The 16,719-nt window shown below is 45.7% G+C and overlaps 1 protein-coding gene and 1 long non-coding RNA gene across 2 annotated transcripts; one reads left to right on the forward strand and one right to left on the reverse strand.

Annotated features, from left to right (window-relative positions):
• Positions 1–1,211: 1,211 nt before the first annotated feature.
• Positions 1,212–2,259, reverse strand: LOC306952660. Its single transcript, XR_013792596.1, has 3 exons — positions 2,149–2,259; positions 1,817–1,927; positions 1,212–1,249 (listed from the first exon to the last, which is right to left on the reverse strand). It is a non-coding gene; the product is annotated as an uncharacterized lncRNA (long non-coding RNA).
• A 9,348-nt stretch (positions 2,260–11,607) lies between these two features.
• Positions 11,608–15,061, forward strand: OSER1 (oxidative stress responsive serine rich 1; the record flags this gene model as incomplete). Its single annotated transcript, XM_079543565.1, has 3 exons — positions 11,608–11,687; positions 13,435–13,542; positions 14,258–15,061. The coding sequence occupies 3 exons, from the start codon at positions 11,608–11,610 to the stop codon at positions 14,949–14,951; spliced, it is 882 nt and encodes a 293-aa protein (XP_079399691.1). The 3' UTR covers positions 14,952–15,061.
• Positions 15,062–16,719: the final 1,658 nt, after the last annotated feature.

Genomic DNA, 16,719 nt, shown 5'->3' on the forward strand with positions numbered 1-16,719 from the left:
ACAGGAAAGCTGCAGGGTTCTTGTTGTAAAGGCAGGTAGCGCCAAGGGGAAATGGCTTTGAACTGGAAGAGTGTAGGCTTAGACCAGCTATTAGGAAGAAATTCCCTGCTGTGAGGCTGGTGAGGCACTGGGACAGGTTGCCCAGTGAGGCTGTGAATGCCCCCACGTGGGAGGCCTTCAGGGCCAGGCTGGATGGGGCTGTGAGCAGCCTGGTGTAGAGGGAGGTGTCCCTTCGTGCCGCAGGGGCTGGGAATGAGAGGATCTCAGAGGTCCCTCCCAAAACAAAGCAAACCATTGTGTGACTGTATGAAACTGTATACAGTTTTTCTTTTTATTAGAAAAAGAGAGAGTAGAATACAGGCGAGCGTGCATTAGCATGAAGTGATGAGGGCAGAGCGAGGCAGGTCTCCTGTGACAGAGCGCAGTGTCTCCTTCTACAGCCATAAATGCCCAGCGTGCTCAGAGCTGTTCCCTGCCGCCATGTCAGCCTACATCCCCTGCTGGGGACAGCGTGCTGCCAACATATGCCGGGTCAGCTGCTCTCCATAGGGACCGGGCAGCAGCACGGAGCAGTGTGAGGTGTCCCTTTGTGCTGCAGGGGGTTGGAAAGAGATGATCTCAGAGGTCCCTCCCAAAACAAAGCAAACCATTGTGTGATTGTATGAAACTATATACAGGTTTTCTTTTTATTAAAAAACTAAACTGTATGACTATGTGGCTTTCATTTAGGAATACATCATTTCAGCCATGGGAGACGTTTTCTTTGGAGTAAATAAATAGTGCTCCAGGTATCCTGTTAGGTCTTCCACACTTGTGTCATCTACGTAAGTGTGGGCCTCCTCAGAGTAGAACGCAGGTGAACTGGAGGAGGCTGTTCCACACACGGATCTGTTAGGCATGGATAAGGAAAGGAAATCCGAGGTTTGGCTGGTGTGTGTTAGAGTGAAGTGATGAGGGCAGAGCGAGGCAGTTCTCCCGTGACTTCCCCAACGGCCCTTCAGCGGTGGAAGCTTGCAGAGGTTCAGTTGCGGCTCTTCTGTCACGGCTGGCCTCAAAGTGAGAATTCTATCTGTGCTCTGTGCCGTGTTCTGCTGTAGCACAAACACTGGAACAGATGGGAGTCTTTGCTGTGTCTGAGTGGGTTTTGTGTTTTGTGCTGCAGTGTATAAGCATGGGAGGATACAGGACAGGAGACCTGGAACGTCTCTGCCGTGAGAGACCGGCCGATCCTCCGGAGGTCCTCTCACACCTGCAGGGTCAGAAGAGGTGAACTGGTAGGTAAATATGGAATCTGTGCCATTGCTCACAAAGCTCTGTAGCACAGCCAGGGACATCTCATGTGGCTTTTGGTTTGTTTTTCTTTGCTTAGAGAAACGAGACGACTGCTGGTGTACAGGCTGTGCCAGGAACGGTGCAAGAGCCTGAAGAAAAACGGGGCTCTCCCAAAGGAGAGATACGTGCGAGCACTCCTGTTTTAAAAGCACTTCCCCCCGGATCTTTGGTGATTAATAAACCGTCCTTTACTGAAGGTGCTTTGTCTTGGCCACCGTCATTCCATACTGAACTGCAGCGCACAGCGTGGATATCAGAGCTGGTGGCAGCACAGCACTGAACATCCAGGTACTCTGCAGCACGCGAGAAGGTGGGAAGGGGAGGGTGCAAAGGTGTGAGGCTTGAAGGGAGAAGGTTTGCGGTAGAGGGGCGAGGAAAACGTACTCTGAACCACTTGTGTGAGAACTCTCACTGGCAACAGCGAGCAAGTTTTAAGTGACCGAAAGCAGAATAAACGTGGGGTGCAGCTGACGGTGTGCTTTACCCATTCCGTGCTTCCTGGCAGACGGACGGTTGCGGGGCTCCGTCTGCATCTCTTCTCCTCGGCGCCGTGAGAACCGTCCCGTCGCCCGCAGGCTGCGCCGCGATCCATCTGCTAAAAGAGAGAGCGCCGCGTTACAGCCGAGCCTGAGCGCGCGGTGTCAGCATCGCGATTCGGCCCCACGGCTTCAGGTGCCGGGCTGCGACGCTTCCGTGTGCGGCCCCGAGCTCCTCTGCAGTCAGCGGTGAGGGACGGGACCGGGCAGAGCTCTGTCAGAGCGCTCTGTCTCTGCTGACCGCGGTACCGGCAGCCGCGCACCGCCCCGCGCCGCTCACCGCGCCTCGTCCAGCCGCAGCTTCTTGAAGGCCGTCCGCAGGCTCCGCTCGGCCTCGTCGTCGTCGTCGTCGTCCAGCCGCAGCTTCTTGAAGGCCGTCCGCAGGCTCCGCTCGGCCTCGTCGTTGTCGTCGTCGTCCAGCCGCAGCTTCTTGAAGGCCGTCCGCAGGCTCCATTCGGCCTCGTCATCGTCGTCGTCATCGTCGTCGTCCCGCTCCTCCTCCTCGTGCCACCTCTCCTCCGCGACGCGGCGAGCGGGGCCGGCCATTAGCGGTGATCGCGTGGCCCGCACCCGGGCGGCCCAGTGACGGAGACCAGCTCAAGACGCCTGGGACAGACGGGCTTAGGCTCTGGTGGCGCAAAAGCAATGTTTATTGAAGGCTCATTCTCTTTATAGACTGGATACACTACAAGATCGTAAATAATTAGCTAGTGTGAAACAAAGCACAAAGCAGAGGCTTGTGTGCAAGCAAGTTGTTCTTGTACTTCCTTATCTTAGTTTCTTGTGTTCTGCTTACCGAAGTGTAAGTTCTTTCTTCTTTTGCTAATCAGTCACTGCTGTTTTTGCTAAAAGTATCCATCCCTTTCAGGGTCACTGTTGTTTTTGGTAGAAGTATCCATCCGTTTCAGGATGAAACACTGTAACACGTTACTGACCCTTTCAGGCCAGTCACATAGTCCGCACAACAACAGTTCCCTTCATTCCACCCTTTCTTATCTTTTTAAGTTAAGGGTGGTGGTGGCTTGTGTTTCATTTGTTCTAGGTTGACCTTTTTAATTTCTATTTCTATTGCCTGTATTTGATGAATTAGTATTCGCAAAACACAGGGAACTAGGACAAGTCCTACTAGCAAAAGCACGATCATAAAGCATACACCATAAAATCCTTTTTGAAAAGACGAGAAAGAGGGAAATGTAGCCTTCAGTGTTTGTACGAAATCTTGTGCTCGGGTCGCTAGGGTTGTATCAAGTTTGTGGGCGTTCATTATGTCTTGTATATGTTGCTGAAATTCCTTTAAATCGAGAGAGGTGTTTGCATTATCCCAAATTCCTTGTAAATGACTTTGAATCTTGTACCAGGGAAACTGAGAGCTATTGTACTCTACTGGTGTGACACATATGGATGTGTATTCTGCATGACAAGTTAGAGATTCCTTAATTTGCATAGTTTCCAGTTGACGTCCCAATATGTCAACTGTATCTTTCAATGAATTTAGCTTCATTTCCGTTTTTTTATCCATGCGCTCCTGATTCTTTAAGGCTTTACTAATATTGACAGTGAGATCATTTACATAATTAGCGGTTTGAATACTTTGTGACAAAGATACTGAGGCAACTGTAGTTATTGTGATAGCAGTGATCAGTGCGGCAATCCCTGCAATTATAAGTCCTATACCCGCTTTTGTCTACTCAATAGTTGCTGCATAACTATCTCTAACACCTCTGTTCCCCTATCTGCATACCAATCATGAGTAAGATTTACTGGAATATACACATAGGAGGGTTGCTTAACTAGCAAAAAGGAATCACTAGAACTGTTTATGCAATTCATTATATTACTCTCTGTACATGTTACATTTGTGCTATTTACAGAAAAATTTCCTGTCAGGAATGCATAGGGTTCAGGAAGACATGCTCACCTATAGAACACAGTAGTATTTTGTGATGCATGCATTGCCCATATTTTGTCTATCTGTTCCCATGTCACATTAACCTTTTTTGTGTTAATTGGTCCCAATGCTGCTACTGCTTTCCACAAATTGGTATAATATGTTCAATTATTTTTGGTCCAAATGGCAGAAACTAAGTTAATCGGGTGTCCGTTTTCATTTATGACACTCCAATCACATAAAGAAGTACTTGAGCAGGTAGTTTCGTTTGCATGGCAAAGTCGCCATCCTGGCGCAAAATTTCCATTGGGAGTTATGGATTTTATTGTTCTACGTGAACAAATATGAGGGGGCATTCTTCCTGAACCTTTAGTATGTTTTGTGAAATTTGGATAATAAAAATCCATTGCCCAATGAATTCCCCTTGTAACATTTGTGTCCCAATTTTCTTGCAAAATAATTTGCTCACACAGTGGATTTGTCTGATTCACTTGAAAACATATAGGCAAACTATGTAATTGTCCTGTATAATTGATTTTTGCCGAGAACTCCTGTATGTGATCATCAGAATATTGTCCCATGAACAAGGTTTGATTATTATACACAGGAATGTCTGTTGCTTCTTCCCAAGTCACCGTGTGGATCAATGGTGGGTTTGGTACAAATGCCCAGTATGTTTCTGCAGATCCCACATGACGTAACAACCATAATGTACTTATCAGAAGAGCGGGCAGTTGAAACCGATGCTGCCAAATGGCCTCACGGTTGCAAGAAATCAAGAGGCGTTGCATCTTCCTCCGAAGCTTTCCCATCCGGGTTTTGGGCATGTCGTATAAGTCGCTCTGGGATCCACCGAGGTGATGGTTCGTCTGTAGGAAATACACAAGCATACCCTCGTCCCCACATTAATATCGGATCTGGCCCACGTAATTGCCCATTTAAAGGGTCTCGCCGGTATACTAATGGTTTAGGTTTATTTGTTGGATTCCAATGTCTGTCTGCAGCTGTTAATCCATCATTATCAACTTGCAAAAAATTAAGAATGAATAAGGCGTGATTTATCAAGGAAGCAGGTGTATCCTTAAAACCCCATATTCCCCGTTCTAATTTTTCTAATTGTTGTTTAATTAAATGATTGTATTTTTCAATGATTCCCTGACCTTGTGGGTTATAAGGGATACCAGTTTTGTGATGTATAGAGAATTGTGTACAGAAACGCCGAAATGTTGTACTAATGTATGCAGGGCCATTATCAGTTTTAATGGTTTTTGGAATGCCAAGTACTGAAAAACAATGTAGCAGATGTGTGCAAACATGGAATGCGCGTTCTCCTGCTAGTGGAGTCGCTACTGCAAAATGTGAAAATGTATCTATTGTTATGTGAACATAAGAAAGTCTACCAAACGAGGGCATGTGTGTTATGTCCATTTGCCATAAATCATTAGGTTGTAGGCCGCATGGATTTACACCCAAGTGTGGAACAGGTAATAGGGGCGCACAAGCAGAGCAATTTTTGACTATCTGTCGGGCTTGGTCTCTGGTAAGGTGGCAAAGTTTTCTGAGGGTGCGAGCGGAAACATGATGTAATTTATGTAATTGTTCAGCCTTTTGAATATTGGCAACGTAAATTCTAGTATAGTGATCGGCCTTCCTATTGCCGTCAGCTAAGGGTCCGGGAAGATTCGTGTGACTGCGTATATGACCAATATACACAGGATGGTTTCGCATTAAAAGAAGGGATTGAATTAAACTAAGGTATTGTTGAATTAAGGTGACCTTGGAGTTGATTCGTGGAACAGTTTCTAGCATTTTTAGTGCATTTGCAATGTAAACGCTATCAGTAATAATATTAAGTTTCTGTTGAAATTTAAGAAGAGCCTGATATACTGCACAAAGTTCAGCCATTTGCGCTGACACTTCTGATAATTCCAAGTGAAAGTTTCATCAGATGTAACTAACACAGCTTGACCATTAGAGGAACCATCAGTAAAAACAGTTAATGCTGCCGAAATTGGTTGGCATTTAACAACAGCCGGGAAAGTAATTAAATGGTAAGCGGCAAAACTAAGTATTTTGTCCTTTGGATAATCATTAGAAATTTCTCCTGTATATCCTGCAAGAGCTAGAGTAAATTCAACCAGGGTCTTTACTGCCAGGTTGTTTAAAAGGAGCATTTTTCTCTTTACAATCTTTTGCTACATGCCCCATTTTTCCACACATGTAACAGCTGCCTGGGGGACCAGGCACGCGTTGTTTTTTACCCGATCGTAAAATAGCCATTGCCTGCTCAATCGCTTGTCCTTTAAGGGCAGCTGCTAGAGTAACCCCCTGTACATATCCAGGTCCTATTTCTGTGCACAATCTTACATAATCATTAAGTGTCGCTTTTCCTTTCCATGGGCGCAGTGCAGCTTGACAAGTAGAATTGGCATTTTCAAAAGCTAACTCCTTTACTAATATAAGAGCAGCATCAGAGTCTTCTATAAGCCTGGCTGACACTTGAAGCAGTCTGGCTACAAAATCCTCATAAGGTTCATCAGGTCCCTGTTGAATTTTTGTCAGCTCTTCCTCTTTGACCCCTGATTTTGGTAGTTTTTTCCAGGAGAAAAGGCCAATCTGTCGTATGATATCATAAACCTCCTGTCGAAAATTTAGCTGATGGAATACTCTTGCAAAATTTCCAGCTCCCACTAATTGATCATAAGTTATGCCAAGTTGTATGCATTGTTGAGTCTGTGCATATTGTGCACATTGATCAGAATATTCAGCCGTCCATAAAAGATACTCTCCTCCTGTAAGTACTGCTTTTGCTATACTACGCCAATCTGCAGGGGGAAGTACGTTAGAGGCTACTGTCTCTAGTATTGCAACAGTGAACGGAGCTGTTGGTCTGTATTGTGAACTAGCAGCTTTAAGTTCTTTTAACTGTTTAAAAGGAATCGGTTCATAATCGTTCAAAATACCCCCATTTGCAAGCTGGCACTGTGTCACCGGGTATGCCTGGGATGGGAGACACTGATCACGAAATGAATTCATTGTTTCGCCTGCTCGTCTAGCATCTCTCAATGCTAATTGCATGGGAGACTGTTGCATGAGTAATGTATCTACTCCTGGCGGGGGGGGCATTCGACCTGGTCGAAAGGCAGGCAGAATGACCGGAAGATTGGACACATTATTAGTCGCTGTTAGCGTCTGAACTGCAGCATCAGCAATTTGCAGTGCTGGGAAAGCAGCTGTTAATTCCTCATGTATTTCAACGGCTTCTCTTTCTAATTCTCCCCAGTCATCAGGACCTAATGTGTCAGGATCTGCATTATCATCAGGAGGTCGACAAGGTGGCAGTTCACCTGCTGATTTACTATCGGTTGTTCATACCTCGGAGGGGATGAAGGGGGTGCCGAAGGCACAGATGAAGGGATATGATCTAAAGATTTTGAACGTGGCAGGGTAGGATATAGCTTATCAGGAGAACGAGTAATCTGCTGCCATTTCTCATCCCCTGTGTCTCCTCTGAGACATTCTTTTGTTAAGGTCCAAAGCGTAAAGGTATCGATGGGGACTTTCTCAGGACCACACACGGCATAGTAGCCTTGAAGACGGTCACCTACTTTATTCCATGTTTCAATATTAATTGTCCCATCCCTGGGAAACCAAGGACAAACTTCCTCTATAAAATCTGAAAAGTGACTAATCTGCGCCTGAGTTACCTTTATTCCTCGAGCAACTAACAAAGATTTTAACATTGCTGCAAAAACACCTCTTTCCGTACTTGCAGCGTGACCCATTTCTATTTCTTGAATGATCTGTCCAATTCCCTAGTCCTTGCCTCCCAAAATCAACTTACCAACCGCGGCTCATAGGAGGAAGCGATGCCTTTTGTCGTTTGGAGTCCGAGATTCCCAGGTTTCGGCACCAAATGACGGAGACCAGCTCAAGACGCCTGGGACAGATGGGCTTAGGCTCTGGTGGCGCAAAAGCAATGTTTATTGAAGGCTCATTCTTTTTATAGACTGGATACACTACAAGATTGTAAATAATTAGCTAGTGTGAAACAAAGCACAAAGCAGAGGCTTGTGTGCAAGCAAGCTGTTCTTGTACTTCCTTATCTTAGTTTCTTGTGTTCTGCTTACCGAAGTGTAAGTTCTTTCTTCTTTTGCTAATCAGTCACTGCTGTTTTTGCTAAAAGTATCCATCCCTTTCAGGGTCACTGTTGTTTTTGGTAGAAGTATCCATCCGTTTCAGGATGAAACACTGTAACACGTTACTGACCCTTTCAGGCCAGTCACGTAGTCCGCACAACAACAGTTGCCTTCAGCCCAGGGCCCGGGGCTTTCCGGCCCCGCACGGCCGGCCCCGCACGGCCCCGAGCCCCGCGTCGCCCCGCCGGCCGCGCCGCCCGAGGCGCGGGGAGGAGCCGCCCGCAGCCAATGGCCGCCGCGCACGGCGGGAAGCGGGGCCAGCGCCGCGCCGGAGGAGCGCGCGTGCGCGGGGCCGGGCCGGGGCCGCTTCCGGCTGAGGGCCCGCATCCGGGCGGCGCCGGGCCGCGGAGAGGCGGTGAGATCCGGAGAGCCGTGAGCGTCCGTTGGGCTCCGTTCGCGTCGGCGTTGCTGGGCGCTGCGGGTTCGTTGCGGGGCGCGCGGAGGTCCGCGAGGGGTCGGGCGGGACGGCGCTGCGCCTCGAGGCGCGGCCCGGTGCTGGGGGCGCCGCTCCGTAAGGCGAGCCTTGCGGCGCGCTTTGCTAAACGTGCTGCGGGCTGAGAAGCGCTCCTGCCGCCGTTCTCTTACGGAGCGAAGGAGAGGTCCGGCTGGGTATCGGCAAGGGGTTCTTCGCTGCGGGGCGGCGGGCGTGGGCCGGACTGCCCGGGCGGCGGTGGCGGCGCTGAGCTGCCGGAGTTGGAGGGGCATCGGGACGAGGATGTCAGACGGGGGTCTGAACTGGGGCGTTCTGTGTGCAGCCTGGAGTCGGACTCGACGGGCCTTATTTGTCCCATTCTTATTCTCTGCTCTATGTAATACAGCGTTTGTGTGTTTCAAAGGTAGAGATTACAGATTAATGTTGTATTTGTGTAGAAGCTGCTTCTTAGCCGAGGAAAATGCTTTGTGGAGCTGGAGCTGCATGTGTTACCAGTGTCGGGGCTCTTACCACAGTGAGTGTCTGAATAACACCGTGCTTGGATGAGCAGCACACAGTCAGGCTCTGTTCCAGCCTCTTTCTCCGGTGTTTGTTTGCTGTGTGACTCACAGGACAGCGTGTGCCTCAGTGTTTTTGTGGTACGTCATCCTTCTGCATGTGTCATAATGGCTGCCTGCAGTAAGGCCTGTCCAGCTGGAATGTGAGCAGAGCAGGCAGCTGGAACGGCAGCATGGGGAGCTGTCTCCAAATGGAGTGAGAATGTGCAGGAGCAGAAGTTGCCAACTCATACTTGCTTAAGCAACTAAACCATCGAGGTGCTGATTGCTCCTCTGTCCTTACCTGCACTTCTTATTTTCTGTGCTCCAGAAAAAGTAGAGTATTTCCTGATTTTTCAGGCAGGGCCTTGGTGTTCCTGTTGGTCCCCATCACTTCTGGTCGGGCACTCGGTGCTGCTGAGCAGAGCCTGACTGTGATGTTTGTACCCTCTGTTGAGGTACTTGAAGGCATTGATGAGAATCTCCCTGAGCCTCTTCCAGGCTGAGCAGCCCCAGCTCCCTGCCTTTTTTCACATGAGGAGTACTTCACTGACCAAACTTGGTTGCCCTACATTGGACTCTTTCCAGTAGCTCCATGTTTCTCTTATACTGGGAAGCCCAGAATAGGGCTCAGTGTGAGCTGGTCAGTGCTGAGCAGAGGGGAACAATCACCTCCCTCCATCTGCTGCCAACACTTTGCCTAATGTAGCCCAGAATATCATGAGCCTTCTTCACAGCGAGGGCATACTGTGGGCTCATTTTTCCTTTGGTATTCACCAGGAGTCCTTGGGCCTTTTCTGTCAAGCTGCTTTACAGCCAGGTGCCTGGAAGTGCTCTCCAGGGACAGGACTTCACAGCTCCCATGGCTGAGCTGCACTGAGGTTGCTGTCAGACCATTTTTTTTCCAGCCTGTCAGGGTCTCTCTCAGCAAAACCCTTGGGTGCATCTACCCCTCCTGTCCATAAGATCAGCAAACTGAGGGTGCAGTATAAGCCATGGATCCATAATGACGATGTTAAGCAGGAGTGGACCCACTGTTGACTCCAGGGTACATTACATTACTGGCCTCCAGCCTGACCCTGCACAGCTGTTTGCCTCTTACTGCTTGGCTCATCCAGCCCACGCCTCATCAATTTCTCTGTCAGGGTCTTAATTGGAGGTGGTGCTTATAAGCCTTGCTGAAGTCAGAGTTAAAATGTCTACTGCTTTCCTCTTGTCTGCCAAGCCAGCTATGTTTTTATAGAAGAAATTGGTCAAGTATGATTTCCTCTTGCAAGTTTAAAATAAATAAATAAACCAAAAGGCCTGAGATTATGATCTGGTCACAATTCACACAAACCTGTGCAGTGTGGCAACCACCAAACAGCCCTTATTTCCAAAAGTACTCAAGTCAATCACTGGGACTTGTATCCTGCTATAAGGTAGCTTTGCAGAGACCAGGGTAGCAAAACACCTGTGTGCAAAGAATTTAACGTGTGGCAATGGAGGCTGCGTTGATGAAAAGGTTTTTTTGTTTCAAGCATGAAATGAAACAGCAGTCTTGGCTACCAGGGTGGTTATGAAAGTTTTTTTGGATGGCTTAAGCAAAGTTGGGGTTGGCAGTTGAGATCCTTTCTCAATTTTGACCTGTTTCTGTTGCGAGTTTACTGCCTCTGATTTACTTAACTCAAAACTGTGCATCTACATCTTGTAAACGGAAAGCAAAGGCAGGGTGAACCAGAAAATGTGTTGAGTGGGTTGGTTGGGTTTGTTAGTTTGTTAGCTTTGTTGGGGTTTTGTTTTGTTTTTATTTCAAGTACTTAAGTTAAAAAAAAAAAGATCCTGTATAGACTGAGTGCAGCATGCAGAGCAATCACTTCTGAGTCTTGCTTTCCTGTTTCTTCTTCCAGCAGTTCAGGGTGTATAATCAAAAACAGCTGCAGTTTAACTCTCTTAGAGTGTTCTGGGATAGTATGAATGTAATTAAAGTGAAGTATAGATTGTCTAAATCTGAACAGCTTAAATAAAAAGCTAATGCCTTTTGAAAGCAGTCTGTTCTTTTGTTCTTTTCCTTTAGTCCTCCACGGTGGCAGTAGCTGCAGCAGGTCATAGGGCACATCCAAAACCTGCGGGTCTAACATGAGGCACTGCACTGCTTCCCCCACTTGTAATGGAGGAGGAGAATTTAACCAAACACCTACCAAATGCTTACTTAGCAGTCTTCAGAGAAGTCTATTTTTGTGGGTTTTTTAAGTATTACTCTATGTATGTATAATATCAAGCCTCACTGCTGGAAATAGCTGTAGAAAGCTGTGTGTTTCTAATGAGGTTGTTTTCTTCTCACCATTTCTGGAGGTATTCTGGTAGCATCTCTGAGACAAATGGAAGAGTCTGCCTAAGCTTTAATAGATGTGCGAGGTGCTGTTGACCAGATTTTACTTTAAATTGCTATTTCACCAATGCAAGTGTACAAGAAGAGACTGTTCCGTTCCTGGGTATCATAAAGCTTGTTCTGAATTGACTTTGAAAAACATTCTACTAGAATGACCTCAGCTGTGTGCACTCAGTTTGCTATTTTGAGTTTATTTTCATGTATCATGGTGCTGCTGGGCAACTAATCTTTTTAACATGGCATTTGTTCTCATTTTCATGTTTCTTTTCTGTTTTTAGCAGTATATGGTAACCAGCAGTTCTGACCACCTTAATGATGAAAACAGAAGCTAAGGATGGAGAGGAGGAAAGCCTGCAAACAGCATTCAAAAAGCTGAGAGTTGATGCAGCTGGGTAAGTAACAGCATGGGGAGGTACAGAGTTAACCTTACAGAGGGACTGGGAGGGGAACACCCCTACTGTTACATCTGAACAAGTGAAGTAATTTCAGAAGGTCAGGCTCTGAAAGCCTTCATTGTAGTTCGGTTGAAATAAATTCGCCAACTGTAGGCTGTGTTTCTCAAGAAGTCATGATTTGTTGAATCATCCTTAGCTCTCAGCAGCAGACCTAATGATAAGCAGCAGTTGACAGCTTGCTTGATCTGAATTTTGGCAGGATTCTGGCTGTCCCAGGTTGTGCCTGTGGCTCTGGAAGTCAGCGTATGATCACTGCTGTACAGGCTGCCTTGAGATGAACTGTTTTCCCCAAAAGAGAAATATTCCTTCCATATCAGTGAAGGAGAGCATTAGATGCAATGCATGATTCCCACACAAACTGTTATCGTTGATGTCACTTTCAGGCTTTCTGTTTATAGCTAAAAATGCTAACTGGAAAAGAATGCTTTTTTTGTCTTGCTTCATGGGAGATCCGATGTGCGGCACTTAACCCTTGCTGTCCTGGGCAGAAGACAAGCAGTTTGTGTCTTCTGTTAGCAAAACTTTTTTTTTTTTTATCAAGAATAAGCAGATAGTTTCTACGTAGTTCTTTTGCTGCTGGTGAATGTGTATTGTTACATATGGGGCACTAATTTCAGTGGGCTGCAGGCTGTAATGCAGTTATGCTGCTGACTGAAGTACGGCTGTAAGGCAGAATGTAAATATCAAGTTGGTAGTTGGAATTCCCTTAGAAGCTAGGTGGCAAGAAGAGAGGCTTCTAATATTATCTTTCATTTAAGTAATTAAGCTTGTTAGAAATCTGTCACCACCCAAGTGCCTTTCATTACTTCAGTATCTCTAGTCCAGAAGCCAGGTCAGGCATATTTTAATAGTGGTGGTTTTTGCTCTTGACCTTCAATTTACTACTGTGTTCATAGTTGTAAAATGGAAAACAGCAAGTGCTTGAAGAATAGGTTAGTCTCCTAAATACCAGTTAATGCTGTCCTTCAGTGGCACGTGAGGACTTATTTCCATTTCTTGGGAAGTCAGTCCTGCTTAAAAAACAATTTAATGTAAGATTACTTGATCCTTATTAATTCCAGATCAATATCTGAAGTTGCAGCTTGAAAAATGGCTTGTGCTATTGTCACAAATTGTTGGAAATCTCATTTTGGGGTGGATTTATAGCACTAGAGAAAGGAGTACGTTTTCTGTTTTGTCTGACTTGAATAAAAGTTGAAAATTTGTCACAGTTCTGTTGTTCAAGTGGGTGAACTTTTGGTAATATGAAGAGTTTCAGCTTACATTGTCCTAGACAAAGGCATAAGTGTTCTTCAGATAAACAGAGTCTATTTATGTCCGAAGAACATTTATTTTTAGGAAAGAATGGTTTATTTGTCTCTGAAAAAGAGGCACATCTCTTCAGTGATGTTTTTTCCCCTCTCCTGGGGGAACTGAGGTTTAGCTGTTCTGTGTGCTTCCACACTGAGGTGTGGATTTTGGATGTGCAATCTCACTGCTGTATGACATCAACTTTGGGGGCAGTTTGTTATACAATTTTCTGGCATAGAACTGCGTAACGCTGCCTGAAGATCTGTATTGTCTTTGTGGGCAGCTCTTTTGAGCCATGTCAGAAATGATTCGGGTAGTTTTTCTGGGAAGAAAGGTCACAAGCATTTCCATGCTTGCTAGCTAATCTTTGCTATTAATTGTTCGTTTTTCACAGCTCTACTGCTTCTCTTTCTATTGGTGAAGGGACACGAGCACTAGTTAGAGCAGCAGCAGATGAAACCAAACCTAAGAATGCTTGTACTTCTAAGGATACCTGGCATGGGTAAGAGAAGTCTGGGATTGTCAGGCTACTTCAAATGTGATTATGATGAAAATGAATTTTAAATAGCCAGTTCTTCCGGTAACCTGGCCTCTAAGTAAGAGCTTTACATTTATTTTTATTAAAGAGCTTGTTTAAAATACTCTGCAGTACTTTTTTTTTCCTTGTCATATGACGGCTGTTCTTATTTACAATTACATGAAGTGAAAGGAAATGCTGGTCAGCTAAACGTTGTAGATGATTTTAATGTAACTGTGGACTACTGTTTTTCAACTACATGGTCCTGAATGCATCTCTTTCACTAGCTGTTAAACTTTGTGGAAGATGTCAGTGTGCTACAGATGCTAAATTAAAAACAATTCTTGATTGTGTATGCAGAACTTCATGCATCTTTGATTGTAACAAAGATGTTCTTGTTGATTTGTGCTATCTTCTTGTGCTCTGTCCTTCTCTCAGAGGTTATCTTACATGCTGTACTCATCTTTTTTAACCCTAAAAGCACACACTTCAGGATTCATTTCTCAGGTGTTCCTTTTGTACATTTTACAGGTGCTTGACTAGAACAGTGTCAAATTCCAAGATAGTAGAATACCCTGAGCAAATACTCTGAGCTTAAAGCTCCTGCATACAACACTAGATACTTTGCTGGTGTTATCCTTAGTCCAACAGTGAGTCGTTCAGTGAAACTTCACTCACTTTTTGTATCTTTCTCTGTTAGGTCTGTGAAGAAACCTTCCAGAGGAGCTGTGAGAACTCAGCGTCGCAGGCGTTCCAAGTCCCCAATTCTTCATCCTCCAAAATTTATTCACTGCAGCACAAAATCACAATCCACGTGCAACCAACTGATGCACAAAGGCCAGATTGATGCCCCAGCTGATGGCAGTGCGTTTGGAATATTAGTCCCAAAGGAAGCTTGTGCACACGAACGATGCAGTATTGCCTCAGACATTGGCCAGAAAAGAGATGGCGTCGGTTGTTCCGGAGCCTCTGTTGCACAGTCCACGTCAGTGAACACACAAGAAAATTCTCCCACTGCCATTTCTTTAGTATCTGAAGCAAGCCTAAAGACTGCAGAGCTCTCTGACTTCCGATCTGTGTCCAAGCTGAACAAGCATAAGCCATGTGCCTGCGTAGATAAAGCCTGTCAGTGTAAACGATGGCAAGAAATGGAGGTGTATAAATTCTCTGGCTTGCAGAACACTTTCACGTTGGCATCTGATAGAAAAACAGTTGCTGAGGATCACTCCCAGTCTTTGCCATCGAGAACTCCATCGAGTTCCCCACGCTCTTGCTCTGAGCAAGCCAGAGCCTTTGTGGATGATGTGACTATCGAAGACCTTTCAGGATACATGGAATATTACTTGTATATTCCAAAGAAAATGTCTCACATGGCAGAAATGATGTACACCTGAAAACAAGGACTGCTAAAAACAGAAGGGTGGGTGGTTTGTACATGTCCTTAGTCACAGTCATGTGAGATGGAACCTGATCGTTGCTCACTGTGCTTGCAATAAAATCCTTTCTTCGCATCTTAGCTGATGTTCATTATTTCAGCTGGACAAATGCTAGCTTCAGCATGATAGTTTAAACTTGGAATAGATAATGAAGTAAATATAGACAGTGTGTTTAGAGAGTACCTATCTGTCTATGCTTGAGTGCTAACATGGGAAATTCAACTTAGTTTTCAAAATCCTTCTGTTTGTTGGAAGGGAAGTGTCTAGGTTCTTAGTGGTTAGAGCTGTTGGAGAACTTGGTGTAATTCAGCTTCTTTGAAATTGCTTTGACCCCAGATTGTAATATCTAGGTTTGTATTTCTGGACGTTTCTGCCCCTGGTTTTATTCCATAAAGGATCGTGACCATCTCCTGTCATCTCCTTGATATAGTTTGTACTCTTGGCAAATCCACGAGGCAGAATCTGCTTTTCATGGGAGAAGGAATTCTTAGTTCTTTGTGCCTGAAGAGAGGCTTTACTTCTGATCACCTAAACAGGCATTCTCCTTCACCTGTCTGATACTGAGTTAGTCCCTAGGTTAGCCAGGGAAGACTGACCAAGTTTATCCTGATCTATGGAGCGTATTTTAGTGGAAAATGTAAAGCAAGTGTAGCTCTTTATTGAATGTCCTGCAGGCCTTGGAGGTTTATCTGCAGCACCAGAAGCACCTACTTTCTTCAGGGGTGTTGCTTCACTTTATTGTTACTCTGTTAAACTGGAGGACACTGGTCAGTGCGTTTTCAGGAAGGCCAAAACAGTGCTTGTTGGCTTCAGTGGTCCTCACTTACACAGTGTTTTTTAGCTTTGTACAACTGCTGTACAGCACCAGATGTAACTACCCAAGCATAAAGACCCATGGAGCAAACAGTTGCCAGCTGCACAGTTGGGGAAGACTTGAGAGCTGTATTTTCTTCCTCCTCCAACAGATGCCCTGTCCAAGTCCAAAGTCCTGGTGGAGCCCTGCGTTCTTCCTGAAAGGTACTTCAGAAATAACAGCTTGCTGTGCTTAATGAGTCAGTACAGTCTGATACGTCAGTGTGTGTATGGCAGAGGAGTGTCCTATCAGATACTGTTTGGTGGAGGAGAGATGAGCTGCATTGTTTGTCTTTGTTTGCTGCCTGTGAGATCTGGAGAGGAAACCAACAAACATTTGTTGGGTGTACTTTTGGGTTGTTTGTTGTCATCAGAAGTTCTGACATCTGTCCCTTATATGTTGTTTGCATTTCCCTTCAATTCCCCCGTGCTCAGCTGTATTTCTGCCACTGGGATTTTGAATTCAAGGCAAAAGATGAAAGGTATTTCCAGTCCAGTATTGCTGTTTCCCATTTCTTAGACAATCACTGCAGACTTGCACTTGCAGGGTTTAGGATTACAATATCAGGTGCTCAATATCACTGTACAAAGTGGATTGAAACCCAGGAGGAGATGTAAAGAATAAAACTTGAACCTGTGCTCACTGGGACAGGAAGCGAGCGCAGCTGTGCCGCTAGAGGTCCTCCGTTCCTCCAGGCTGGATGCAGCTGAATCCTCACCAGCCTTTGCAGGAGAACGCTGATTTTTCTGCCAAGATGAAGAAATCAGGCAAGATCTGGGTGGTGCCTGATCACACACAAGGTTTGAGCGTTGTCTGAAGTTGGATTGTATGGCTGATTTAGCGCTCAGTGTAGGCTCTAAATGCCAACGTGTG

Source organism: Tetrao urogallus (assembly GCF_951394365.1).
Source record: "Tetrao urogallus genome assembly, chromosome: 16".
Lineage (NCBI taxonomy): Eukaryota > Metazoa > Chordata > Aves > Galliformes > Phasianidae > Tetrao > Tetrao urogallus.